At 64.3% G+C, this 26,738-nt stretch overlaps 1 protein-coding gene across 5 annotated transcripts; it reads right to left on the bottom strand.

Moving 5' to 3' along the window:
- Positions 1-348: 348 nt before the first annotated feature.
- TSPAN32 (tetraspanin 32) lies at positions 349-26,738 on the bottom strand. Of its 5 annotated transcripts, none has more exons than XM_090267416.1 (9): positions 26,695-26,738; positions 13,217-13,331; positions 12,284-12,381; positions 8,972-9,046; positions 4,063-4,164; positions 3,399-3,485; positions 1,857-1,940; positions 1,565-1,656; positions 349-1,144 (listed from the first exon to the last, which is right to left on the bottom strand). In XM_090267416.1, exons 2-9 carry the CDS (start codon positions 13,305-13,307, stop codon positions 1,018-1,020), a joined length of 756 nt encoding a protein of 251 aa, XP_090123542.1. In that variant the 5' UTR covers positions 13,308-13,331; positions 26,695-26,738; the 3' UTR covers positions 349-1,017. The 5 variants fall into 5 exon arrangements, with proteins under 5 accessions (XP_090123542.1, XP_090123543.1, XP_090123541.1 ...); XM_090267417.1 differs by lacking the exon at positions 26,695-26,738 and adding an exon at positions 14,006-14,115; XM_090267415.1 differs by lacking the exon at positions 26,695-26,738 and adding an exon at positions 13,716-13,905.

The raw sequence follows: 26,738 nt of genomic DNA, 5'->3' as shown, positions 1-26,738 counted from the left end.
CCTCTCTCCCCGCCACGGCTGGGCTGGTGCTTCCTTTAATTTTATTTCATAAGTTACAGGGTAACAAGGTGGGAAGGGCAGCACGAGGGGGGTGCACCCAGACTATTGCCAAACGTAGGGCCCGCGAGACGTGGGCATCTGCCTTTGGGACAAGGAGCAGCAGGAGGACCGGTCCTGGCTGTGTCTGGGACGTGCACGCATGGGAGGAGGAACAGTGAAGTCAGAACACGAGGGGCGGACTTGGCGGTGTCTGTCCCGCCTTCGGCCGCCCTATCCCAGAACAGCAGACCCCCCACCACCACCCGCCGGCAGTCTCGGTGGGCCAGGCCTGATCCCCTCTATGGAGCCACACGGGCCTGCCACCCCCTCCCTCATCAGCTCTGCTGGGCCTCAGCCTCGGCTGGGCAGTCAAGTGGGGTTTGACTCAGGGCTGTGGAATGTGAGCAAAGGATGCCAGCCCCCCAGGACAGAGAGAATCCACCGGATAGGCGGTGTGGCTGTCCCTGGGACCGGCGGTGGCAGACAGAATTTTCTCAAATACCACGCCCCCCGCCCCCACCGGTCCCTGGGACTGGTGCACACGGCACCACTGGACATGTGATAACATTCCTCCTTCCAGAGGGAGGTCCCCTGGGTGGGCCTCGTCCCGCCATAAGATGGAGCCCTCGAGGGCCCAGCACGCTCTCCGGCCCGTGGGAAAAGGGAAGCTGGAGAAATTCTCAGCACAGGACGCCACACACCGCCGCTGCCTTGGAGGCGGCGGGGGCGGGCCAATGCCATGGTCCCAGAGCAGAGAGCGGGCCTGGCCTCTGGCCCTGCTGTTCCGCCTCAGCCCCCAGCCTGTTCCACGGAGGCTGTGTGTGACCCCTGGCCCGTCTGTGGACTTGGGGCTGCTTCTCTGGCCAGGCTCCCCCTTCCCCATGGCAGCACGATGTGGAGGGGCACGGGGGTAGTGAGGCCGGGCGTCTGCACCTCTGTGGGCGGACAGGGGGCGGGGCAGGCGGCCGGAACAGAGCGTCAGCTGTCCTGGAGCAGCCGAGGGCCACCTGAGCGTCCACCTGGGCCCAGGTCATCGAGGAGATAAAGGGCAGGCCCCCCCTGGGAGCGTCTGAAGCTGGGCTCCTGGGGACGGCAGCCACAGGCTCTGAGAAGCAGAGGGACGAGGAGGCTGTTCTAGAACATGGGGGGCCGGGGGGGCCGACCCAGCTGGCCAGGGGGAGTGACTGGAGGCCGGGGTGAGGGGTGCGGGCTGGGGGTGGTGGTGAGCAGAGGAAGCCGCAGGCAGGGCCAGGCTGCGAGCATGGGGGTGGGGTCTGCTTAGCTGCTGGGCCGGGGTCCGCCCTGCGCCTGTGCATGGGCAGTCCTGGGGTTCCCCGAGGTGGTCAGGGCTGTAATGCCGGGGACCCAGGAGCACGTGAGGTCAGGGCTGAGTCGGGGCTGGTGACCAGCAGAGGCATCCCTGTGCTGGTCGGAGGGTGGCAGGCATGTGGCCAAGGGTCTTCTAGAGAACCAGTCTGGCCCTCGTTCAGGGGTCCCACGCTGGGGGAGGGGCAGGCGGGCTTACCGGGGGCTCAGGGCATATGTCCCCCTGCGGTCCAAACCACGGCCAGAGCGGATGGCGAACCACAGGAAGGAGCTGAGCAGCAGTGCGTACACCTGGGGGGGAGAGGCACCTGCTCCAGCAGCTCCCAGGAGGGGCGCGCCGCCTCCCAGGAAGTGCCCTGCGCTGCGCGGTGCCCCGCTGTCGAGGGAGGGGAGACAGGCAGGCACCGCCACCGCAGGCCGCCTCCCTGGGGTCAGCCCGGCCCTCCCGGCTGGGGCGGTGGTAGGGGCGGTGTGGGAGGGCAGGAGGGTACCATGGAGGTGAGGCCCACGGCGGTCAGGGCGGCGCTGATGTGGCCGTGGGTCCGCAGGAAGCTCCTGATGCCCTGCAGGCAGTCCTGGGTGGGGGAGAGTTTGGTGACCCCACCCGCCTGCACCTCCCCGCCCCACACGGACCTGCTGTGCCCACTGAGGCCAAGGCTGGGGCGCTGGGCAGCGGGGCCGGCACGTCCCAGAGCCGCCACCCAGAGCTCTGGAACAGGCACTGCCAGCAGCGGGACGGGCAGCCTCTGGGGACCAGGGGCCTGCAGGTACCTCGCTCTAGGCCTCCCCAAGCAGCCTGTGTCAGGTCACGGTCAGGTCGTGGTCTGACTCCTCGGGGCGGGGAGTCTCTCTGGGTCCCCAGCACCCTTCCCAGGGCCAGGCACAGCGCCTGGGTGAGGACAGGGTGCTACCAAACAAGGAGGGGTCCCCGACTGTCCCAGGGGCCTGGCTCCATCCCAGGTTTCCAGTGTCCCCCCCCAGGACGTGGCCTCTACAGAGGCGCCCTCTCTAGGGAAAGCGGTGATGCCCATCTCTGAACCGCTCAGATGGTGCGTTTCGTTGGCGTTTGGTGGCAGGCTGGGGAGGCAGCACAGCGAGGGGCCCCTCAGGTGCAGAGTGGCTCCGAAGGCCAGGATGGGGAGGGAGGAGAGGCTGGCTGGGTGGCTGTCTGTCCGTCCATTTGCCCACACGGTCACCTGCTGGGCCTCCCTGCTCTGTTGGACCCCTAGCCTGGCCAGAGCCCAGCCAGAGCCCAGCCTTGCTCACACTTGGGGGAGGGGGCGACTTTGGTCGCCCTGGGGATGGAACCTCCGGCTGGCTCCTGGGACCAGCCAGCACTCAGCCCTGGGCATGGTCCTGCAGCCTGAGGCCTCTCCCTGGGGGACACCCCCACCCCGGCGCGCTGGGCTCTCCCCTGTTCACGTCTGTCCCCAGCAGGCAGTCCCTCTGGGGCTGACGGTGCTGTGCTGGCTGCGTCCCTCCCTGGGCCTCTGCCACTTGCATCCTCCCGTCTGTGTCTTGGAGGGCGGCCAAGAGCCCAGGAGATAGGGGTGGGTTTGTTTCCCGGTCTGCGGGGGAGGGGAACTGGGCAGGCTAGGGGTGGGCGCTGGCCAGCAGGCAGGCGGGGTGCCAACTCCCTCGCTAGGCCTTAAGGAAGAGGGGGCTTCCTGCCTCTGGCCTCCCTGCGGCCGGACGGCACAGGCGACCCTGCAGCGGGCACGCCTCCTCTGGGATGCCCTCTGGCCAACTCCTGCGGGGGCCCTCAGGATGCTGCCCTGCCCCCAGGCAGAGCTGACCGCCTCTGCTCTGTGGCCCTAGGTCCTGGCCACACCTCAGCCCCCGTGTATGTGGAGGCTTCCGAGGGCAGGGTCTCAGCGCTCGGCACTGCACCTGGCCCCCGAGAGCCTGCAGGCTGGGAGCTGAAGGAAGGGAGGGAGGATGGATGGCGTACGGGGCCTGGCGGTGTCGGGGTCGGGCTCGGTAGCCCGGCCACCCCTCATCACCACAGCCCTCCCTGGGCCCCTGCCCCTCACCTGGGTGGCAGCCGCCTGTCCCTGGCACAGGCTGGCCTCGGCCCGACCCAGGAGGCTGGAAGGGGAGCTCTTCCCACAGCACAGGAACTGCAAGAAAAGACAGAGGGGGCCCTTGGCTCTCAGAACCCAGGATCCCTGTTGGACAGATGCAGAAACTGGGGCACAATTAGCCCAAATGACTAGGCAGCGTCCAGCAGAGCTGGGGACCCCGAGAGACCAGGACCAGGGCTCAGGGTGGTGTGGCTGCCGCTGTGGGGGGACCTTGTCCCCCTGCCCAGTGGGCTTCCCTGGGAAAGGGGGGACCCTAACCCACCTGGCAGGTCCTCTGGGATGCCACCTGCCTGCCCACCTGGCAGACTGCACACCCCTGCCGGGGCCAGGCTGGCCTCGTGGGCTGTGACCCTGTACTCACCTGGGCCCTCGGCAGCTAGCAGTCCTGCACCATGTTTGGACAATAACCCTGCATTTTGCTCAGGACCCCACACATTTGGTAGCGGCCTATCCAGGACAGAGGGCAGAGGACGGAGCTCCTGTCCTCAGGGCAGCGTGGCTTGTGTCCTGGGCCCCCGTGCTCAGTGCCTGGCGCAGGCCAGCTGAAGGGGGCACGCTATGGGGAGGCTGATCAGCCCAGAGTCGCCAGGGAGGGGATCCCCACCACGCTCACCGTGTCCTGGATGGCCAGCAGCTCCTGTCGCCCGGTGCCAGAGGAGCTCCTCAACGCCCGGTCATACGCCAGGTCATAGGCGTCCAGCACAGCATCTTCCACCTGCACCAGGAGGGTCCCTGTGAAGCCCTCCCCAAGGGTGGCGCCCTGCCATGCTGCTGAGGGGTCTCTGGAGGGACACCTCCTCCTTCGCCCAGGCCGAGCTCCCTGAGGGCACAGTGGCTCCCCAGACTTCCACCAGCTGTCAAGGCCACCCTGCTCCCCAGGGGGTTCTGCAGGCTCGGCCACAGACTCCAGCTCTGGTCTTGAGGAGCATGGAGGGCCAGCTGAGGAGTGTCCACTTGCTTTTGTCTGTGGGCACAGGCAGTGGGACAGGAGGCGGCCAGGAGGGCCACATGTCCGGATCTCAGTTCCTCAGGCGAGGTCTTCGGCCAGGGAAGCTGTGGGGCACCCAGGGCCACCACTGGGCCAGCAAGACGCCTGGGGCAGATGATGGAGGAGGAAGGTATCTAACAACGAGGGCATGGCCAGGCTCTGCCTTCACTGCTCACCCTAACAGCACCCAGACCTCACTGCCTCTGCTCACCTAAGCACCCCTTTCTGTGTCTTTCCTCATGCTGTCCCCCCAAACAAATGTTCTCCCTGTCAAGTTATTCTTTCAAAGACAAACTGGAAGCTCACCTTCTCCGGGAAGGCTTCCAGGATTGTGCTGGGGGTACTGGTGTCCAGGCGCAGGTGCCTCCTTTCCCACTTGGAGACCCCGAGTTCTCCATCACCTCCCTCATACCCCCAGGCCACACCGATAGCGGGGGCCTGCTGATGGGTGCTCGGGGGTACCCCAAAGGGCTGGGGGCGAATGGAGGACCCAGGCAGCCAGCAGGCGGGCAGCGGGGGCTGTCTTGACCAGACCTTTCCAAAGTCCCTGTGCCCCAGTAGGAACCAGACGGACTTCTGTCCCAAACAGCACCCAGGGTGTTAATTAAATCTCCCTGCTGAGACATCACCCTGCAGTCACCCCAGACTGGGCTAGCAGTTTCCTTCCCACCCACTGGGAGGGGGCGGCCCCGGGCTGGAGGGCCTGGCCAGGGGCCCTTTCTCTGCCTGTCTCCTTGAGAGAAATGAGGGTGCGACCTGCCAGGCTGCCATGTCTTTGCAGGAGGAGCTCCTGGTGTCCACTGGGGCCAGCGGGACTGTGACGAGGAGGTAGCTCAGACGACCCCTCCTGGTTCCACCCCCCACCCCACCCCCTCTGCCCTCCAGGGCGAGCATTCATTACTGTCACATTGTCAGAGGGATGACCCTCACTTGGCTGAGTTGCCAGCATTCACCCCATGACCTCAGAAGCAGGGCCCACGAAGCACACCTGGCCAAGCCACATCCCTGCCCAAGGCCCCTGCAGACCTGGGCTTCCAGGCAGTCCCCCACCATCTGCCCCCCATCACTGCATTCAGGGGGTGCTGGGGGAGCCGGACGTGGTGTTTCTCTGTAAGAAAAACTGGGGGTGTGCCAGGAGTCTTGGAGGGGCCAGGTCTTGACACCAGGGCGCCTCACCCTTCAGGCCCACCTTCCAGAGCTCCGGGGGCGCCCCCAGGTGGGGTGCCTGGGCCGTGAGGCTCACTCCCTAGACTATACATCTGAGACACAGAGGCCGGGTACGCGGGGAGTCCACGGCCCCCCTTCCAGGCCCTCAGCCCGGGATGGTGACTCTGGGCTGTGCCCCGACCCCCGCTGTCTGCTGGCCTGCGTGGGTGGCTCCGGGTGGCCTGTGGGGATTGCGGGTGGCCCCGTACACCAGCCCCAGGAGCCCGACAGCCAGCTTGGACCTGAGCCCACGCGGTGGCTGGACAGTCACAGAGAGGAGTGGCCTGGGGGGGGGGGGGGCTGAGTGCTGTGAGGACATCGACCTCTCTGCCTTCTCCTCCCACCGATGTACTTAATCCGCGAATGAATTATTAAGCAGAGCCAGGCAATTCATTTCTGCAGCCCGTCTGGGGACAGGCGAGCGGTGGCGGTGGCTTCTCAGGCTGCGGCTGGCGCGTAATTAATCGTCTTCTCGCTCTGCAGCCATCACACGGCCACCCGGTCCCCATGCTGCTGGCTTTGCCAGCTCTGGGGCGCCCGCCAGGGCCCCTCCCCCACCCCACCAGGGTCTGCAGCCTGGCTTCTGGGCCCTGCCTTCCTCTGTCCTCAGGTTACCCATCTGTAGGGGGGTCTGGGGGGAGGTACAGGGTAGAGGGAAGTGGGGGTGAGTGGGCTCAGGCTCTGGGCCCCAGAAGCAGAGCTTCTCCGCTCACAGCGGAGCAAAGGAGCCCAGCTGGGAGGGGGCCTGGGGTGTCCCCGAAGCCAAGGCACCCGCCGCGTCTCTGGGGTGAAAGGCGCAGGAGGGAGCCTGTGCGGCTCCATTCGGGCCCTGGCCCCAACCGCCGCCTGTGCAGGCAGCTCCCCGCAGTGGAGGACAGGCCTGGCCCAGGGTGCCTGTGGGCCCCCTAAGCCCTTCCCTCGCACTGGTTCGTCCAGCCACGCAGCTGCCCCGTCACGGGGTCACCACGCTTTCCCAACAGACAAAGGAATCAAACCCAGAAGGTGGACCAGCAGCCCAGAGTGCCAGATGCAATGGCTGACCCGGACTCCGGAGCCAGGGCTCCTTACCAGGCCGCCATGCCCCTATGAGCCCGGACACGCACAGGGCTGCCCCAGGAGGCAGACGAGGGCCACCAAACCGGAGCCTGGGGTCAAGCAGGGCCCTGAGAAGTGACCCCTGAGGGCAGCTGGAGGGTGGATCAGACCAGGACGGTTTTGGGGGGGGAACAGTGGCAGGGGTTGGGACAGAGAAGAGGCCCAGCTGGGAGGCATCAGCCTTTGCCCCGCCCCTGCCGTGAGCGGGGGTGGGGGGTGGGGGGGCAGCTGGCCTGTGGCCCCTGTGAATCCCGGGCTGAAGCTGTAAACACACAGTGTCAAGGAAGAGAGGGTGAAGGGTCTCTAGCACCCCAGGAGAGCCAGATGGAGCCCCACAGCATCCTGGGAGCTGTCTTGGCCGGGACCACCCACGCAGTGACCCAGACCGCTGCTTGGCGGTGGGGGGTGGGAAACGTGAGGCTGAAAGACAGGCCCAGCCCAGGCAAGACTGCTGGCCCGACCCACTGAGAGCCAAGGCCTCCTTTGGGGGGCTTCGAGCTCCCCAAAAGCCAGAGGAATGTCCTTTTTCTGATCTGGTCACGGGTGGGTGATCCCAAATGATGTTGGGGGTGGTGGTCTGTTTGGGGTGGCAGTAACTTGGGGCACAGAGTGCTGGTATGGGTGGGGACCACTCCTGATCAGCTCTAGCAGGGGACCTCGTCTCCCTCCTGGCCTGTGTCCCTCCACATGCAGACGGAGGGGATGACTGCCATGCTCCAAGGCTTGGCAGCTCAGCCTTGTCAACTCCAAGAAGCACACGAAGGAGAAACAAGGTCCATTTCTGAAGGTGAGGAGAGCAAAGACCAGAGAGGGTGGTCACACACCTAACAGCACACAGAACAGCCTCAGCCTGAGAACCAGCCTGCTCTCTCCTGACCTGGCTGCCCTCTGCCTGCTTCTCCATTTTGGGGGAGGTTGGTCCATGAGCAGCCAGTCACCCTAATACATGGGGACCGGGGCCGCGGCTGCGGGAACTCCTGATACCCAGGGAAAAAACACCACTTGTCCCGGCTATTTGCAAGGGGGTCTGCCCAGAAACAAAGTTCACTCCAGCTGGACAGTCCTTGCTGAGCACATGGGGAAACCGAGGCCCAGTGGGCGTAGAAGGGAGAGCTGAGGGTCACAGGAAATCAGGGCGGACAGAGCCTGTGGCCTGGGCTTTCCTTTCTCTCTGGGCCCCTCCTGCTGGCCCAGTGGGTCCTCAGGCTGTCTGGGGGTCTTGCCTGGGGCTGGGCTCCCATGGGTGAAGGTTGGGGCCGAGGTTCTACCACCAGGGTCTGTCCACTGCTGGGTACTGGGCCAAGGCCTGCCCCTTGCCCCTCTCCCAGCGGTGGCCTCTCACCCGGGGGCAGCTGGGCGGCACTGAGCACTGAGAGCAGACGTGCTCCTGGGCGGGAGCCCCCTTTGGGGACAGAGCCTGCATCCCGGCCACGGGGAGAAGACTGACCTGGCAGGGGCTCTGGGCACGGGTAGGACATTGGCGCTGGCCAGCTTTGCTCTGTACCCCGGCCTGGCACCCTCTGACTGGAGCCATCAGCATCCCCGCTTGGAACCCTTGAAGCCTTGTGTCCCCCGCTGGTCTTAGCTCCGAGAGACAAAGGGTCCTGGGGTGGGGGCGGGGCTGGCCTCACCCGTGTGCCTCTCGGGCACCCACTTCCTCAGCCCAGACTGGGCGGGTCTGGCCTTGACTGCATTCAGAATGGAAGCAGCAGGGTACCTCGGGCTGGTCACCCAGCGCCCCGTCTCCAGGCAGGTCGGGGTCCTGTGCGTGAGTCCTGGACGCCCTGTCCACCCCGTCCTCCCGGCAGCCCCACAGGGCAGCTCTCCCTGCCTGGCCGGGCCCCCACCAGGAGTATAGACCCCCTAGTGAATCTTTGGGAACACTGACTCCCCCCAAACCCATCCCTCAGGCAGGCAGTCTTCCCTCCGCCTGCTCCTCCCCCTCCTCAACTCCCTGGGGCCATCTTCCTGGGTGGGGGAGGGGGCAAGGACAAGGGGCCTTCGCTGGTGGGGGTGGGGTCTGAGGCCTATACCTACCCCCCCCCCTCCAGAGCTGCTGCCCCCAGCCCTCTGGTCCCTGTGTCCCCACCCCACCTCCAGGCAGACAATGTCCCCATAGTTGTCCCCAAATACCCACGCATCTCTTCTCTAGCGACAGGGGGTAGGAGGAGGCGTGGAACTTCCTCACCGCCGCCCTGGGACCCCTGCCGCGGGCCAGGGCAGGGGCGCTCACCTGTGTGGGGTTGCGGACTCTCCAGAAAGCCACCTGCGCCAGGGCACAGAACACCAGGGCAAAGCACAGCAGTCCCTGGGGAGAGGAGGGCCGGTCACCCCTCCGCTGGGCCCGGAAGTTCCGAGCCCAGCTCCCCACAGCCCAGGCGGAGACCCTGGGCAGTGGGCTCCCTGGTTCCACCCTCCCTTCTGGGCCTTTTTGGGAGGCCTCCCCGCACGGCTGGTTTTCGTTCCTTGGGGCAGTGCCCCCCCTCGCCCCAGGGCGGGAAGCAGTCCCTGGCATGAGAGAGCCTCCTGCCCACTGTGGCTGCTTCTGGGAGGGGCCAGGCAGAGTCTTCCCTGGGCCTGAGCTTGGAACTCGAGACCCGCCCCCATTCAGGTGGTCCAGGCGCTCTGAGCAGGGGCCAATGGCGCGGTTTTGTTTTTGAAACCTCTACAGCTGGGCTCCTGGGAGGCTATAACCCTCAACCCTGGGAGCCCAGGTTCTGGCTGGGAGAGTTCGGGCCACGGGGGGACACACCCAGGTGGTGTGCCCCCCCGCCCCTCCCAGTGGCCCATGGGCGCTGATCCTGCCCTCGGACCCAGCGTGGACCGCACTGGAGGAGACACATGGCCCGTCCCCAGCCCCTCACTGTGCCCTCTTTCTCTGGGCCGGGGGTCTGAGCTTGTGGGAGCCACTGAATAGTGTGGATCCCTCCCCTGTCAAATGCACTTGCGCCCCAGTGCTCTTCATGGGCGGTTTCAAAGGTTCACCACACACCCAGAGCCCGGCCTGGCACTGTACCCACCGGTGTCTGTGGGGGTCTGCAGGCCCGCAGCAGCGGTCCGTAGCACCCCCTCTCCACCCTTAGCGAGGGCACCCTCAGCGTGTCATTCCTCCTTACACCCCTTTCCGGGACTGCCCCACCCTCACCCAGGGCGACACCCAGCTGTCGATGACCAACGTCAGGAACTGATGCCCGCTGATGCAGACACACAGACACTGGCCAGGCCAGGCAGGCATGAAGAAACGGTCCACGTGTGGGCTGGGGGTGGCTCCGTGAACGAGCGGACCACCCACCAGCCCCCAAGCTCGGGTCCAGTGGGGGGTCCCACTCTGCTCCTTCCTGCCCCGGGGGGTCTGCAGCCCTGCATCTCAGGCCATCCTGGAAGGTGTCTCCTCCTTCCTCCCTGGCCTCCCCCCGCTCCCCTCCCCCCCTTCATTTCCTTCCTCCTCCCCGCTGGCTGGCTGAGGGCCACCTTCCCATCTGGAAACCATCGCTCAAGGCTGCCTCCCAGGCTGGGGCCCTGAGCCAGCTCAGGGGACCGGCGTTCTCCAGAAGCCATGTCATTCCTAGGAGAGAGCCTCAGCTCCCTGTCTCCACCCCGCTGGCCCACCCGCCACCCTGCAGAGGGCGTCCTGGGCAGAGGATGAACCCCCAAGGCCGCCACGGGGCTCCTGCGGTCGGTGTGACCAGGCCCAACCCTGGCCCTTTTCCTTCTCGCTAAACAAAAACACGTAAATAAATCAAAATGGCCTCCTTCAGCCACCCTGGCAAGCCCTGCGCTCTCAGCCTGGGAAGCTCGCTCATTTCCTGTTCCAGAGGCCGGCGCGGGGAGAGGCCGGCGCGGGGAGGGGCGGAAGGGGGAGCAGCCCGCGCCTGCCGCATGGGGAGCCGTCCCCCCGCTCCCCAGCCCCTTCCTCTGCGCCCACACGGCACACGTGCCAGATGCGGCGCGCGCGCGCGCGCGGGCCAGCGCGCAGGGGTCTGAGCGCCAGGGCGGCCAGCACCCCGCGGGGCCAGGCTGCGGACACCCCCGGCAGAGCCCTGCCGGCCGCCCCAGGCGCTCCGTGGGCGCAGGGCTGAGCAGGGGTCGCGGGGCGCTGGGACGGCCCTGGGGCCTGGCTGGGCCAGGACAGGCCTGAGCTCGGGACGCCCACGGACAGACGGCCTCGCTCGCCACCTTCAGCCGTCACCACGGCGCCACCTGGCGGCCCACGCCGCGCGCCCCCCCCCCCCCCGCACCCCACTGTGGCCTCCCCAGGCCGCGGCGCCGGCCCTGCAGTCAGCCTCTCCTAATGTGCGCCCCATTCGTCAGGCCCCTCCTCTGGGGGGACAGTCCACCGCCCCACCGGCTTCCCTCCCTCGACCACCTGGGCCAGCGATGGAGCTCTCCCCGCACACAGAAAAGCCCTAAAATTCTGCCCTACACCAAAAGTATGGTTTTTTGTCAATCGGACAAAAAAATAGGTTCCATTTTGATTTGTTCCCTTTGGGTGGCGACTGTTGCGCTGGCTGTTGTCGCTTTTCCATCTGACGGCCTCAGGGGCGAGAGGTCAGTGCCCCCCATTGGTCAGGAACTGCCTGCTTTTAAGATTCTTAAGGCACGGGGCAGGGCGGGCGGCGGGCGGCGGGCTGCCCTGCGCTGCCTGTGGGGTCCCAGCCTCGCCCAGAGCACCCCTAGGGCTGGCGGGCCGGGGCCTCACTCCTGAGGTCACCCTGGCCGTGGCCTTGGAGCCTGTTACAACCAGGAGCCACTCAACAAATAGTGGATGACACAGGCTGGGCCGAGAACCCTGGCAGTCCCGGGACTCAGAGGCCACCTGGAGAAATACAGCCCCTCACCCCTAGACTAGCTTCCGGGGGTCTCTTGTCCCAGTGCTGGAGACAGCAAAGGGGGACCTCCATGGACCCCAAGCACCAAGCATGTGCCAGGTGAGAGACGGGGAGCTTGAGCCTAGAGGGGAGGCGGGGCCCGGAGGTAGAGCGACAGGACTGGTTGGTGGAACTGAGGTTGGCCCACGTGGAGGAGCCGGTATGGGGACAACGTGAGGCCACTGCTTGTGGGGTCTCAGGGGCTGGGGAGACCCCGTCCAGTAGCTGCAAAGGACAGCATGGAGCTCACCCAACCAGCGCCTAGATTTGCAGTGATGTGCGGCGAGGGGGAACAGAGGGGTCTTTTCCTACTTATGCCCCCGCCCCATCTCTTTGTAACAGGAAACGAAATTCACCAAAAACCCCAGGGCCTGCAGGGTAGCGGAACCAGACCCTCCCTGGGCCTTTGGGAAAGGCTCCAGCCTGGGATGGCCAGCTCTGCCTCTCCCACCCCGGGATGATGCAGAGAAGTAGGGCCTGGGAGGGGAGCCTCGGCTGGTGTCTAGGGGCGGGGCCCTGGCTGGTCTGGGGGCGGGGCCCTGGCTGGCCCCCGTCCCTCTCTGTCCAGGGTTTCTGTCGGGGCGCAGCAGAGAGAGGCAAGGTCCCCCGGCTTATGGCCCTGCCATTCTTGATTCCAGTCTGGGGTGTCGGGGAAACTGCAGGCAATGAGGACTCACCCCGGCCATGAGGCCCCCTGCCTCCCGCACAGTGGCTGCGGCACTCAGCACAGCCCCCAGGCTGAGGAGCACGGCCAGGCCTATCCCTGCGAAGAAAGCTGGGTGGGGAGAGAGAGGAGGAGGATTACGGGTGCCCAGGCCAGGGGTCCGCAGTGCACAGAGCCTGGTCTGAAATCCACCCAGAGTAGGGTGTGTGTGTGTGTGTGTGCTGGATTTCTGGGAGCTCTGAATAGGCCTGTCTCCCCATCAGGACGGGATGTGGCTCCTATCCCCCCAAGGCCCTCTACCCTGTCCTCCCCACACTCAGAAGGACCCCAGGGAAGGAGCAGGCCCTGCCCCCACCTCTGCTTCCTGCCTTACTGGCTGGGGCTATCTTTGAAGCCACATCGCACCCCCTTCCCCTGCCCTAGTGACAGTTGGCCACGTGGGGCCATAATCTTATCACTGCAGACCCAGGCTTCCTGCTCCAGGGTGGCTGGGCTTCAGGGTTAAGGGTAAAAAGTGGGGCGTGGGGGGCCGCAAGGCCTGGGGCTGGGACCACCACCCAACCCGGGGGCCTCAGTTTCCCCACACCCATCCTCCTTGCTGCTTTCGCCTCAGGTTCGAGCCCCTGGAGGGGCGTTGTTGTCCCCCTGAGCTGCTCAAGGACTCCCCCAGGGATGAGCCCCTGTCTGCGGGAACACCCACTCCAGGACCCAGAGGCCAGGATCCTGGTGCCGCCTGACACGCTGTCCTCAGGTTCCCAGGGAGGGGCTGGCTGCAGAGCCCAGGCTCTATTCAGTGGGACCCCAGGGCAGACCCTCTGCCCCTTGACCCCGCTGCCTGTCCCTGTCTGGCTCCACTGGGGGACCTCACCCCAGCCCAGGTTCCTCCTCAGCTGCCTTGACCCCTGAAGGCCGGGCCCCAACACTGGCCACCTTGGGCCTCGCTTACCCCAGCGGTGCATGGCCACGTAGGGGGACCCCTCTGGAGACGCATGGCTGAGGACGACGAAGTGGGCTCCGAAGTAGGTGAGAGCCGCCATGGTGGCCACGAAGAAGCCCAGCAGCTGGCAGGGCAGACGCAGAGCGTGGGCCAGGGCTGGATGCACCAGCCGTGGGGGCCCGCCACCAGCCTCCCTCCAGCTTCCTGGCCTCACACAAGACAGCCCCCGCTGTCGGGTGTGTCTGTGGGGTGGTCTCAGGGGGTCCTTTGCCCCAGGTGCCCCCCAACACGCACAACACTGTGACACACACGCTGACACCCACCACACACACTCACACACAAATGTGCGCGCGCGCGCGCACACACACACACACACACACCCATTGTCCAGTCTCTCCAGGAACCAGAGACCTTGAACCAACTGCCGAGTGGGGAGTGGGCGAGCCTCAGAAGCCATGTCCCCAACCCAAGAGAGCACCCAGCACCCCCAAGGCATCACTGTGCTCACCCCAATCACCAGCCCCCCTGGGGCCTCCTCCCGGCCTTCTGTCCAGTGGGAGGGCAGCCACCCCAACAGTTACTCTAGGGCGCCCACCACCAGGGACCCCAGGTGCATGTCCATGGGGCAGGATGGGGACGCAGGGCCAGTGTGGGGAGTGGAGGGACTGCTGTGCTGGAGGTCCAGCCCCATGGCTGCCACTCCTCTACCCTGGCACCCCACCCCCACCCCCCTGAAGCCACATCCATCCCTTCCCTGGCCCGAGTGACAGACCCCTTCCCACCCAGCCTGCCTGTTACCAGGACAAAGAAGCTGGTGACCAGCATCTGGCATTTGGCCACCCTGACTCGACTCCCAGGGCCCATGGTGGTCTCCCCTCCTCTCCTCTCCTCTGCTCCTCTCCCCTCCCCAGCCCTCCCCGCTCGTCCCCTCCCAGCGTGGTTTCCAGCTGGGCGGGGGCCTCAGACCACAGCTGCCCGCCCAGGAGGTAGACTGGGTCCGCCCATCTGTCTGTCAACACACCCTGAGAGCTGCGCGGCTGGGTGCCCAGGAAGAAGGGGGAGGGGCGGTGAGGCCAGCTTCTGCCACCCCCTGCTGGCCCAGCCCTGGCCCACGACACCAGGATATTTATGGATATCCGAGGCCTGGCCCAGAAGGGCACGACCTTGTTCCGGGTGTGGCCACAGGAGATGCCCTGGGAGGAGGTGGGTGAGTAGCAGAAGGCATCTGGGTAGGGGGTGAGCTCCCTGTCTGGGGATTGTGCAAGCAGAGGCTGGCCCTCTGGGTGAGTCCTACCCAGGGCCTTAATCCTGGGAGGAATCTGGGAGGCAGGTCTACTCAGAACATCATTCTGGAAGCATGCGTTACATAACACTGTTTGAAGTGGGCTGTGACCACTAAATTTCTGAACAGGTAATTGGATTTTCAATGCTTCGGTGGCACAAAGGAGTAATTTGGAGCAGAGCTGTCTTGAGGGCAGGGGGAGGGGCTCACTCACACCCACCCTGGGCCGCTGATGGAACCCAGGGCAGTCAGGGCTGTCAACTCGAATGTATGCAGGTTGCAATAGGTGGGCCACTGGGGGCCAACATGGGCCCAAGGGGACCCAATGGTGAACCCCGGTCTGGGTTTGCACCCTGGAGGCCACTGCCTCTCCTGCTGGAGTTGCTGCCATTCCGTGTCTCGCAATGTGGGGTGCTCCTGGTTCTGTGGGGACACGAGGGGATGCCCAAGGCCACCAGCCTCTGGAGCCCAGGTGTGGCCCCGGCTGGGGCGCAGGTGTAACCTGAGGGGTGCCTGAGGGCGTGGGCCGTCGGGCCTGGGCAGCCTAACCCCCCGCCCTGAGACCAGCCAGGCACGCTGTGTTGGCCTCATTTCTCCAGCATGGGCAGGACACCGCGCGGCCACACTGCGCTCTGCCAGCTCCCAGGGCGCCCCTGCACTGAGTTTGGAGAAAGACGTTTGGAACGGGAGCCAGCCCTGGGTTCCCGACCTGCCCCTGCTGAGCACCTACTGTGTACCCAGCACTTGCCAAAGACGACCTCAAGGTGTCCTCCCAAAGTGGCACCAAACCCTCTGTGGGCAAATATAACAAGGCTCTCCCAGTGACTTGCCGCGTGGGGACTGACCAGGCCTCTGACCACAGCCTCATTTCCCGGTGCCCGCTGGCTGGGGTGGGAGCCTGGCGGGCTTCAGGCTCCATCACATTTGCCACGTGAGCCCCAGCCCCTTGGCTGAGGCTCACCCTCCCTCCCCAATACCCCCTCTGCAAGAGGAAGTGGCACCTAAGGAAGCCACCGGCCCTCCCCAGCCCTGGGCCACTCCCCCCTCCTTTCTGGACAGCTGGGGCGGCCACCCACTCCCAAGGGCAAGCTGTGGGAGCGAGGAGGGACCCTAAAGCAGCAGCTGCAGCCCCCAGGGCCTGGCCCAGGGGGACAGATTCCCCTGCCCCCTGCCCCTCACCACAGACAGGCCTGCGCTGCCTCCTGTCTTCATTTCCACAGAGACGCAGGGCTTTATTTGGTGCACACATGTCCGCCACCCTGTGAATCTGTGTGTATGTGTGCGTGCGCTTTGCATACATGTGCACACATGTTCTCATGCCGAATGCATGTGTGTGCACAGGTGTGCTTGTGTGTGCAGTTTAGGCACGTTTGTGTGTGTGTTTATGCACCGATATGCATGTGTTGGTGCACATGTGTGCAAGTGATGTGTGTGCATGTGCGTGTGATCACATACCTGTGTGCATTGTGCGTGCATGCGTGGGTGCACGTGTGTACCTGTATTCACATGTCCGTACGAGTGTATGCTTGTGTGTGTCTCTGTATGGGTGCGCCTGTGAGTGTGCGTGTGTGTGTACACGTTTGTGTGTGTGGAATATGTTATTTGCCATTCGGGGACCTTCTTGTCCTCCCTTTCTCTCCCTCAACTAAACTAATTGGTTAACTGAAAACTACTGTCACATGAGCCAGCTGAAAGGGCTCCCAGTGGCTGAAATTGGGGGACCGTTGAGCAATAGAATCCATGACATTGTATTGGACTATAACCCAGCAAATTACCTGTGCAGGAGAGCCCCAAATGCTGAGCCTGACACCCTCGTTAGGGTGGGGGCGCTCATCGCCACCCCGGGGGCCTGTGCTCAGTGACTTCCTTCCCTGGGGGCGCAGGAAGGAAGCACGAAGCATGACCAGGACATCTCAGCCAGGTGATGGAGGCCGGCCTCCCAGGGATAGTCATGCGGAGAGCTCATGCCCTGATGTGTTGGGACGTGGTCCTCCCCCACCCCCACAAGCCCATTCTAACCGGGACACAAACCCCAACAAAGACCAGCCAGTCCCCCTCAGAACTGTCTAAGTCTCAACACCGAGGACAGCCTGAGAAGCCGTCCCAGCTCAGGGGAGCCTTGGGAGACCGAGGACCGAACGTGACGTGGGGCCTCGGACAGAAAAGGAGACAGGAAAGCTGAGGAAGCTGAACAAAGCGTGACTGTAGTGAACAATAACAGATCCACACTAACTGAGTGGCTGTGACAAATGCCCCATACCCTCGTCAGCCGCCGGAAAGGGGGGAACTGGGTGTGGGGCACTGGAACCCTCGGTACTCTCTTCGCAACTTTCCTGTAAACCTAAAACTGTCCTACGCATATTTTATTTGACAACCCAGTGTCACCCACCACCCCAGTCTCTCAGCACAGAGGGGGGAGCAGGCATTCTGGAACTGGCTCTGACCGGCTACTCACCAGGTCATAAACTCTTGGCTCTGAACTTGTCTGTCCTCCACTCCATCAACTGCTCATTCACTAAGACATCTGCTCATTCAGTAATGCCACCTGCCCGCCTGCTCAGCTGCCCGCCTATCCGCCTGCTCAGTTGCCCGCCTACCCGCCTGCTCAGCTGCCCGCCTGCTCACCTGCCCACCTGCTCAGCTGCCCACCTCCCCACCGGCCCAGCTGCCCGCCTGCTCAGCTGCCCACCTGCTCAGCTGCCCGCCTACCCGCCTGCTCACCTGCCCACCTGCTCAGCTGTCCACCTCCCCACCGGCCCAGCTGCCCGCCTGCTCAGCTGCCCACCTGCTCAGCTGCCCACCTGCTCAGCTGCCCACCTCCCCGCCGGCCCAGCTGCCCGCCTGCCCGCCTGCTCAGCTGCCCACCTGCTCATCTGCCCGCCTGCCAGCCTGCTCACCTGCCCGCCTGCTCAGCTGCCCACCGGCCCAGCTGCCCGCCTGCTCAGCTGCCCGCCTGCTCACTTGCTCAGCTGCCCGCCTGCCCGCCGGCCCACCTGCCCGCCTGCTCAGCTGCCCGCCGGCCCACCTGCCCGCCTGCTCAGCTGCCCGCCGGCCCACCTGCCCGCCTGCTCAGCTGCCCGCCGGCCCACCTGCCCGCCTGCTCAGCTGCCCGCCGGCCCACCTGCCCGCCTGCTCAGCTGCCCGCCGGCCCACCTGCCCGCCTGCTCAGCTGCCCGCCTGCCCACCTGCTCAGCTGCCTGCCTGCTCACCTGCTCAGCTGCCCGCCTGCCCACCTGCTCAGCTGCCCGCCTGCTCACCTGCTCAGCTGCCCACCTGCCCGCCTGCTCAGCTGCCCGCCTGCCCACCTGCTCAGCTGCCCGCCTGCTCACCTGCTCAGCTGCCCACCTGCCCGCCTGCTCAGCTGCCCACCTGCCCGCCTGCTATTGCCCACCTCACCTGCCCACCTGCTCATTGCCCGCCTGCTCACCTGCCCGCCTGCTCAGCTGCCCACCTGCCCGCCAGCTCAGCTGCTCAGCTGCTCAGCTGCCCGCCTGCTATTGCCCACCTCACCTGCCCACCTGCTCATTGCCCGCCTGCTCATTGCCCACCTCACCTGCCCACCTGCTCATTGCCCGCCTGCTCACCTGCCCGCCTGCTCAGCTGCCCACCTGTTTCTCCACCCACCTGCCCTTCACTCACTTGTTCCCAAGCAGTTGTTTACTCGCTCAGCTCTTCACTGGCTCACTTGCTGCGGCCTGCTCTCTGCCCGCTGCCTGAGCTCGCCTGGCCCATTGCCTCTGGGAAGCCGGGGCGGGGAGTCGGCTCCTGCTTGGCAGCAGGCCCTCCTCACTGCCAGACTACTTCCCTGGGCCAGGAGGGGGCAGCCTCCGCCGTCCTTAGCTCACCCAGAGGGAGCCGTTCTTCCCCATCAGAGATAAGCCAGGCTACCGGACAGGATGGGACATGGTCCTCCCCCACACCCTCAGGGTTAGGGTGGCCCCGGCTCCTAACCCTGAGGGCCTGGCAGGGCGGTGACATGGCCCTTCCCGCCCAGGAAGGCCACCGGCCATCCCTGTGGTATCCCGGGGCACTGTGAGCTCATCTTCCTACACACCTCACCCTCCCAGCCCCCGGCCACTGCTGGCCTTTGCTGTCAGTCACCTTGCCCAGACTCTTCAGGAATGAAGGCCTGTGTCATCCCACAGGGCGCAGGGCCACACCAGCCGAGTGCGTGCTGAGCTGCAGAGACCGCTGTGGATTCTGGAGGGAGGCGCGTGCAGGCCCCTGCCCTCCCGTGACCGCCTGCTCATGGCGGTGGCGTCTTCCTTACGCCACGGTGAAGGCGTTGGGTGTGACTGCAGCCCCCGGCTTTCTTCCCCTCTGCTGCTCCCCCCCCACCCATGCAGATGTGTCCCCAGCAGCCCACGAGCGGCCTCAGGGCTTGCAGCCAGCACCCGTGTGGGGACAGGCTCAGCGGGAAGGGCCCGAGGGTGCCCAGAGCGGGATGCGAGGGACAGGCCGTCGCTCGCAGGGCTGAGCTGCAGCGCGCCTGGTGGAGCGCGGCTGGTGTCGTCTTTGTTTGGGGGTATGGGAGGCGAAAGCGTGCCTGGGGACGCGTCCGGCCCCACTTTATGAAGCATCCAGAACAGGTACCTCCGCAGGGACAGAGAGATCAGTGTGGCCTGGACTGGGAGGGAGAGGGGGGCTGGGGGGTGGCTAATGGGTACAGGTTTCCCTTCGGGGCGCTGAAAATGTCCTGGAGCCAGACAGTGGTGGTGGGTGTGCACCTGTGAATGTACCGCAAGCTGCTGCCCTGAGCACGTCATGTGTTAGTGTTGAATCCGTACCCGAGGACATGTTTATTGATTTTAGAGAGGAAGGGAGACAGAGAGAGAGAGGGAGAGACGTCGATGTGAGAGAGAAACACTCGTCGGTTGCCTCCTGTTCATGCCCTGACCTGAGATCGAGCCCCCAACCCTCTGGCGTATGAGACGATGCTCCGTCCCACGAAGCCACCCAGCCAGGGGGACCTGAGTACTTTAAAAGTGAATTTTGTGGCATGTGAATCATCTCAATAAAGCTGTTCTTTTCTTTTCTTTTTTAAAGAGGTGCGTGCCTATGAATGCCAAGGGATGGTGGGTGGCCCGGGGAGGATTCACTTGCTGTCCCCGTAGGTGACGTGGGAGTGTTTCCCAGAATCACGCTCATTGCCCAGCTCTGGGTCGGTGTGGGACACCAGCCAGGTGTGAGCCTTGAAGGTGGACGTGATGCTGTGGCATCTTTTTATGCTCAGGAGGCCGCTCCGCGGACCAGGGCTGTCTGAGATCTGCCCCCCTCGCCTGGTGGCCCCGGGCGGGAGCCCTGCAGCCCAGCGCCTGACGCAGACGGTGCACCTTCGGCCGAGCCGTCCCCTGGGCTCCACTGTTATGATTCATGTGCTGACACGGCCCAGGACCCTGCAGTCCTCCCTGCTCGTCCAGGCTCCTGAGGCCAGCGGGACGCGCTGTCCCCACCTCTGCCTCCATGCGGCAGCCTCCAGCCAGCGCGGAGACCCCACCACGCCTCCCAGCGTCAAGGATGCTCCCTCCTGGTTGGCGTGTCACTGGCTTAGGGGCCATTTCTCAGTCTTCTGTTGACTCCACCCACGCTGCCACCTGCTGAGATATTGGGGTTCCCCAGGGCTAGAGGCAGACCCCCTTTCCCTTCTTGCTCTGGCTGCTCCGGTGGCTTCGTCAGTTCCCGTGCGTGTAAATGTCACTAGATGCGGGGCACCGCCATCCATCCTCCTGTCTCTATGAACCTGACAAATCTAGGGCCCCCTGTGAGTGGCACCATACAGTCTGTGTTCTTCCGTGTCTGGGCTCTTTGGGCACAATGTCTAGCATATTCTATCTCCTTCTCTCCACAGCCCCCTCGCCCAGGGGTCTTCCCTGCGGATCCTCCCTGCCTCCATCTCCCGGATCTCTGAGCTCAAGAGACCTCAGGGCTGGGCCTGGAAACAGAACCAGCTTTCCTGCTCTGCTTCGCGCCTCTGGCAGCCCACTCACCACCGACTGGCCAGATGAGCCGCGTTTTCTAGGTACGCGACACAGAAGGTGGTGGGGACCTCATGCCCAAAGAGGGAATCGCGATGTATTGACTTTGAACCCTTGGTCCAGGCGGTAACTGGCAGGTTTCTCCAACGCGAAGGTAACATCTGGTCCTTCCTACCAACATAATTTGTGTGGAGCTTGGAAACCGTGAAGCTGTCCTGTGACTCTGCAGAATTTTACTCACTTCTTTGGTGACTGCGCTTAGGTCAGTCATTACGGCAGTTCCCCCGACCCACGGTTTTCTTCCCGAGGCTTCAGTTAGCCGAGGTCAACCGTGGTCCAAAGATTTAAATGCAAAACTGCAGAAAGTAACAATCCGCACGTTGTAAACTGCACGCCATTCTGAGTAGCATGACAGCGTCTCACGCCTCCACTCTGTCCAGCCCAGGACATGACTCCTCACCCCCTTGTCCCGGTCTGCCCAGGTTAGTCACTCAGTCGCCACCTCGCTTATCAGATCAGTGGTCCCGGGATCACAGAGTTTGTGCCCAAGGAAACCTTATTTCCCTCGTGGCCAGTCACAGCTCCGACGCAGGAGACGGTCAGTCAGCTGGTGCGAAGCCACGTCAGGCCACCCCAATCTCCCTCTGATGCACCGCTCACAACAGCTCCCCCACGTCCACGAAAAATCTCCCTCCTCCGTTTCTCTGGACTTTTCAATTCCTCGTTGCAAACCCATTTCCCCCGGAGAACGATCCGTCCCTCCTTCCGAGGTCAGCAGCCCCAGGGCGTGAGGGCGGGATGCCACGCATTCCTCAGTGCTGTCCCGAATTATCAGCAGTCCGATTAGCCCGACCCCGGCCCAGGGCCTCAGGGCTCGCTGCCTCCCGTCACGTGGGCCCCGCGCCCCGTCCCGCCTCATCACGAGACGGAGGGTGAGCAGAGGACAAAGCGATATCTCGAGAGAGGGCGAGGCCACAGTCACCCGACTTTTACGACGGCTATTCTAATTGCACTGTTTCAGGGTGGGTTGGTTATTGTCTCAGCCTCTGACTGTGCCTGATTCATAAGCTAAACTTTGTCACCGGAATGTACGGACAGGAAAATGCATAGTCTGTGCAGAGTTCAGACCTATCCGTGGTTTCAGGCACCCACGGGGGTCTGGGAAGGTATCCCCCATGGATGGGGGGCCACGATCCATCTACATTTGTGAGCTGATATTCTATTGCCCCAAAGAGCTTTCTCTCCCCCACAGTGAGTGAATCAATGAATGAATAAATCCCAACAGGCTGGGATCGGTTACTGCCTACTTAGTGTGATGCTAACACTGTCCCCGGTACGGGCAGCAGGGAGCCCCTTCAAGCTGGCCTCGGTGTCCCTTGGATACACGCTCGTCATTGTTTGAGCAGCTTGCTTACTTTCTGCGGCACCGAGATGTTCCGGGTTCACCCTGTCATTTCCTTCCCTCCCTCGGCTGGGTGCCAGCCACGGGCCCTGCGGCTCTGGCCCCTCTTGGTGGAAACGGTACAGAGAAGCCCGGCTCTGGGTATGAGGCTCCCGCGGTGCTGCCTGGGCCCCGACTCCGGCAGCTGTTCAGCTGAGAACTCTGTCCGTCTGTCTGTCTGTCTCTCTCGCACACAGCCACATCTCTGTCGGTCTCCCTACATCAGAAACCGTGAGTCCACGGCTGCTCCTCTGGCCCCGGTCAGCACCACGGGGAGTGGGCGCCCTTTCCTCCCCCATGACCACCAGGCCCCCCGGACTGTCGCCTCCTCCCCTGACCTGCTGGTGCCGCCCTCCCCGGCCCCTTCCTGGGCCCCCTGCTGCCTCCTTAGTCCTGGCACCTCCCCTAGTCCTGCCCCCCAACCCCCTGCCCGTGCCCCGGCCTCCTCCTCAGAGCCCCTCTGTCTCCAAGGAAGGGAGCCCATGGTACATTTTGGGAAAATAAAACAGAGGGAAGGGACGATGAGCCGTCCCCATCTTTGTCCGACCCAGACGCGGCTGGGCTTCGGTCCTCCCCACGCCCACGACCCGACCGAGTCACATCACTTCGGGGGGAACACGCACCCCTGGGTGCCTCGTGGAGAAGAGAAACCACAGCCTGGCACGCGTGCGGCCCCTGACGCAGAATCGTGGGGACGGGCCGAGCAGTTCCAGGCGTCCTGAGAGCCGCCCAGAAACACAGGGCCGATGTCAGCCGTGAGAAGCAGGGGCGCGGGGGCGGGTGTCAGGAGGGGAGAGTGTGGCGGAGCAGTGACAGCGAGCGGGCCCCGGGCGTGCGGACGCCGCGAGGAGGCCCGTCAGTGAGAGGAGCTGCCCGAGGGGGTGGTCGAACGGCTCAGGAAGGACCACGATGCAGACGGCACGAGGGGCCGCGGGCGGCGTGGGCAGGGACCCGCGGACAGGCCGTCTGGATGAGAGGGTCACAGACCGAAAGGGAAGCGAGGGGCCTGGTGCCTGAAAAAGCAATAAAGGCCCCCACCCCAGCACCGGGGAGACGGGCGCGAGGGCTCCCGGTGGCCCAGAGGGTGTGTCATGGCCACACTTAAGATCGTGAAGTTCTGGAACGTCCCCGAGTGGCCCTCAGACCACCTAAAAGGACGAGATCCGCGTCCTCCTCCTCCGGGGCAACGCTACATCCCCGGAGAAAAGAGCCGTGTTCTGGACACACAGGGTCCTTGGAGGGCGCGTTCTTAGTTCCGCGGGACGGGGCGTAGCGGCATTTCAGACACACCGAGCCTCCCAAGAGGCAGATGTCTGTCACAGAGACACCCACGTCCCAGCAGAGCTTCCAGACGGGAGGCGGAAGACACCCTGGCAGCTGCCGCCGGGCACAGCGTGAGGAGGAGCGACGGGGCTGTTCCCGGGCTCGCCGTCCCCCCAAGACACCGCCGTGACCCCTGAGATGCCCCTCAGAGTGTAACAAAAGGAGACGTGTCTGGGCGTTTCCCCCAGGACGGGGCCACACCAGGCTTCTCTGCGGAAAATGCTAGACTCCACCCACGCGGGCCCTGGTGGGTGCTGCTGGGGTCAACAGTCTTAACACGACAAGATGTCACCGCTCCTAACCCTGGGCACCCTGGGCCACCGTCAGCACCGCAGCTGGGAGCTGACGATGCTCGATGGCCTCGCCGTGCCACTGACGTCGGACTGGAGCCGTCCCCACGTCAGCGGGTCAGCTCTGAACGGAGGACAGCAGACAGGGACTCGCTCTGTCCCCATGAAGACGCCCGACGAAGCTGGTGCAAAAATCCCCAGCGCACAGGCTGCCCTGGCACGGACGTAGACCAGAGGCAGCGCAGGGAGGCTGGGGACAGACCCCCGCGCACACACGTGCTCCGTGCTGGAGAAAGACACGTTGTTCACAAAAGCCATTCGATGGAAAAATGCCCGTTGATTCTAACGGTAAGAATTTGTGTGAGCTCCCAAACGCCCCCCCGCCCCCCGACGCCGCTCCCACGGGCCCGTGAGGTGGGCTGCGAGGCCCCCGCTTCCCTCTCTTCCCTCAAAAATAGAAAAAATAAAAGAGAAATAAAAATAACGCGTATTTTTCTGTGATTGGGTGGAATTTTCTATCCACGTCTATCAGGTGAAGTTGATGATGGTGTTATTTACCTTCTCTCTGTTTTTCACGTTTTCTGTTTGCCTGTTCTATTGAGTGCGAAGGGAGGCGAGGGGACGTCCCCAACTGTCACTGCAGATCCGTCTCTCTCTCTCCTGCGGGTCTAACCCCCAGGATGGCCGTAGCCGCTCCACCGGCCCCTTAATGGTTAGGAAATGACCTTCTGTATCCCTGGGGACAGTCTTCGCTCTGAAACTTACTTCTCCAGCCAGAAAACGGCCCCTTCAGCTTTCTCTCTTGCCCCTTTTCCCCAGTTTGTAAGAAAGCTGGGCTCGGAGACTGTCCGCGGGCCGCTGTCACTGCCTTGGTTCCCAGAAGCCGCACTTGCCCTTTGCTTTCTCCTCCACCCAGGTTACTCACAGGGCTGCACTTGTCCTCTGCGCTGGCCCTGCTGGTGACCGAACCCGAAAGGCTTTATCACGTCGTGGCTGGAAAGTCTCCTGGAGGACCTGTCCCACACTGAACGTGTCCCGCTTTCTGCATGGCGTCCCATGGCCCCGGGAGCCTGAGGTGGACTCCATGGAGGGGCGGCCTTTCCCGCTCCGGGGCCAGGGAGCCGGGGGACGCTTCCCCAGCGGGTTTGGCCTGGTCAGAGGGTCACAGCCCCAGAAGCCGCTCTTGGCCCCGAGTCTCGTAAGAGGCCCAGGCTGGAGCCACGTGAGGAGGCAGAATTAAGGGAACCTGGCACCAGGCTGGCTGACCCTCTCCTGCCACTCGCTGGCCAGCCTTCAGGGAGTGGCTGCCTCTCTCTAGTCCCAGTTTACTTGTCTGTCACCTGAGGCAACGGGTATTTTAAAATGTGGGTTTTATTATTATTCAGATACGGCAGGGCAGGGGACGTGCGATGCCCCCCCCCCCCCCCCCAGGGCCGCACGAGGACAGCAGAGTCGGGCAGGAGGCAGAGGCGGGGAAAACGTGGGCCTTTGTTGTGGTTTCCGAGGGAAGCGGCGAGGCCGGGTGAGCAGGTGTAGTGGGGTTGGCTAATTTGGGTAATTTCAGCGGCTCTGAGGCCCCGGGGCTGTCCCTGTTTGTCTGGTACCTGCCCTGCGTGACGGGGGCGGGAGATAGCGGTCCTGCGTGTGAGAGCGGGGAGAGTGGGCCGCGGGGTGGGCTCCGGGCCAGTGGCTCACGGGGGAGGGGCCAGCCCGCAGCCCAGGCCTTCACGACCTCCGGCCAAGGGCTGGCCCTGCCAAGGGCCGTCTCTCTGGGTCAACCAGGCCCCAAGGAGTCAGAGCGACACAGTGGGGTGCGACGGATGCTCCCTCTGTCCAGACCTGCGTTGTCCAGTAGGTAGCCACCGGCCATGCGAGGCTGTTCAACACTTGAAACTGTGGCTGGTCTGCCTTCAGACTCGCTGTACGTACACCCACCGTGACGCAGGTGTGCCCTGAGGACAGTGTGCTACTGAATGAGCCCGACGCAGGACAGACACTGAGTGACCACACTCTTAGGAGGTCCCTGGAGGAGTCAGATCCACAGACAGAAGAGCTAGGGGGCCGGGCTGGGTCTACTGAGCGCTGAGCTCCAGCGCATGGAAACTCGAGAGGGGGCAGAGCTGGCGCGCAGGGAGAGGCCCAGAGAGGGAGCCAGGGCGCAGGCAGAGGGCCTGGGGCACCGCCTGGCGAGGCAGCACACCTGACATTTTGGGACCAGCCCTGCCGAGCTACACTCGCAGCACACAGCTCATCCGTTTCACGCGCACAACAGAACCTTGGCTATGTTCACAGAGCTGGGCAACCATCGGCACCGCCAACGTTAGAACATCCCATCATCCAGAAGGACCCCGGCCCCTGGAGTGGCTGCTGTCTCCCTCCCGGGGCCCAGCTGCGACGTGCAGGGTGAGGGCCACCCGGAGAGCCAGCCCCGGCCCCTGGCGGCCCTGCTGTCCCCCTGCCTGTCTCCCCTGCCGAAGGCCGCGGGAGTGAGCTGGCCAAACCGGCAGGGGACACCACCCACCGACCCACAGAATCCTGAGAAATAATGAATCAGAGGTCCTGGCCCAGGGGGTTCTGGTGACCCTCCGGGGGAAAAAAACCGGTGTGGCCGTGCTGTGGGACAGGACCATCTTCTCCCTTTAATGGCATATTCTGCAAGCTTCCTCAATTCCTGCCCCTCAAACCTGGAAATTTCTCTTCCATTGGTCAGGCAGAAACTCTCTAGTCCCACTTTCCCTAGGGACCCGGACTGCGCTGCTGAAAGGCTGCTGCCCCAGCGTCCTTCCCCAACTCTCAGCGCCCTCGGGGCAGGTGGGAGAGGGAGCCCCAGCCAGGGGTGGGTGGCTGAGGCCAAGAGGGCCGGCACCAAGGAAAAAGGAGCCAGGACCACGAGCTGGTAGGCACCGACGGGGGTATAGCCCCAGCGAACCAGACCCCGAAGGCAGGAAGATTTGGGGGGGGGCTGCGGGGGCGGGGAGGGGGGAGGTGGACGGCCGCCGGGTCCGAAGCTGTCAGTGCAAACCCCCAGGCCCTCCGCTTCTGGGCGCCCCCAGGCCCAGGGCGCACGGAAACCACAGGCAGAGAGTGTGCGTTGCAGGTTGGGGGGAAGGCGCTCCAGAACCCTAACCCCGCCCCCAGCACGCCGAGTCTCAGCTACTCCCCAGGCTCTGTCCTACCTGAAGGACTGCATCGCCGCTCCCATTCCGGGTGGGGGGAATCA

The sequence above is a fragment of the Furipterus horrens genome, unplaced genomic scaffold (genome assembly GCF_987537825.1).
Source record: "Furipterus horrens unplaced genomic scaffold, mFurHor1.1.pri manual_scaffold_2, whole genome shotgun sequence".
Classification (NCBI taxonomy): domain Eukaryota; kingdom Metazoa; phylum Chordata; class Mammalia; order Chiroptera; family Furipteridae; genus Furipterus; species Furipterus horrens.
Note: the sequence above shows the minus strand (reverse complement) of the source record. Positions and strands in the feature narration are given on the sequence as shown.

Bases quoted from the DNA above. Each gene is read 5' to 3' on its own strand.
- TSPAN32 (XM_090267417.1), bottom strand. From the start codon at position 14,071: ATGGGCCCTGGGAGTCGAGTCAGGGTGGCCAAATGCCAGATGCTGGTC. The intron at 1,657-1,856 runs GTACCCTCCTGC...TCTCCCCCCCAG, and splicing joins CCGTGGGCCTCACCTCCATG to GTGTACGCACTGCTGCTCAG. The intron at 1,145-1,564 runs GTAAGCCCGCCT...TCTGCTTCTCAG, and splicing joins ACATATGCCCTGAGCCCCCG to AGCCTGTGGCTGCCGTCCCC.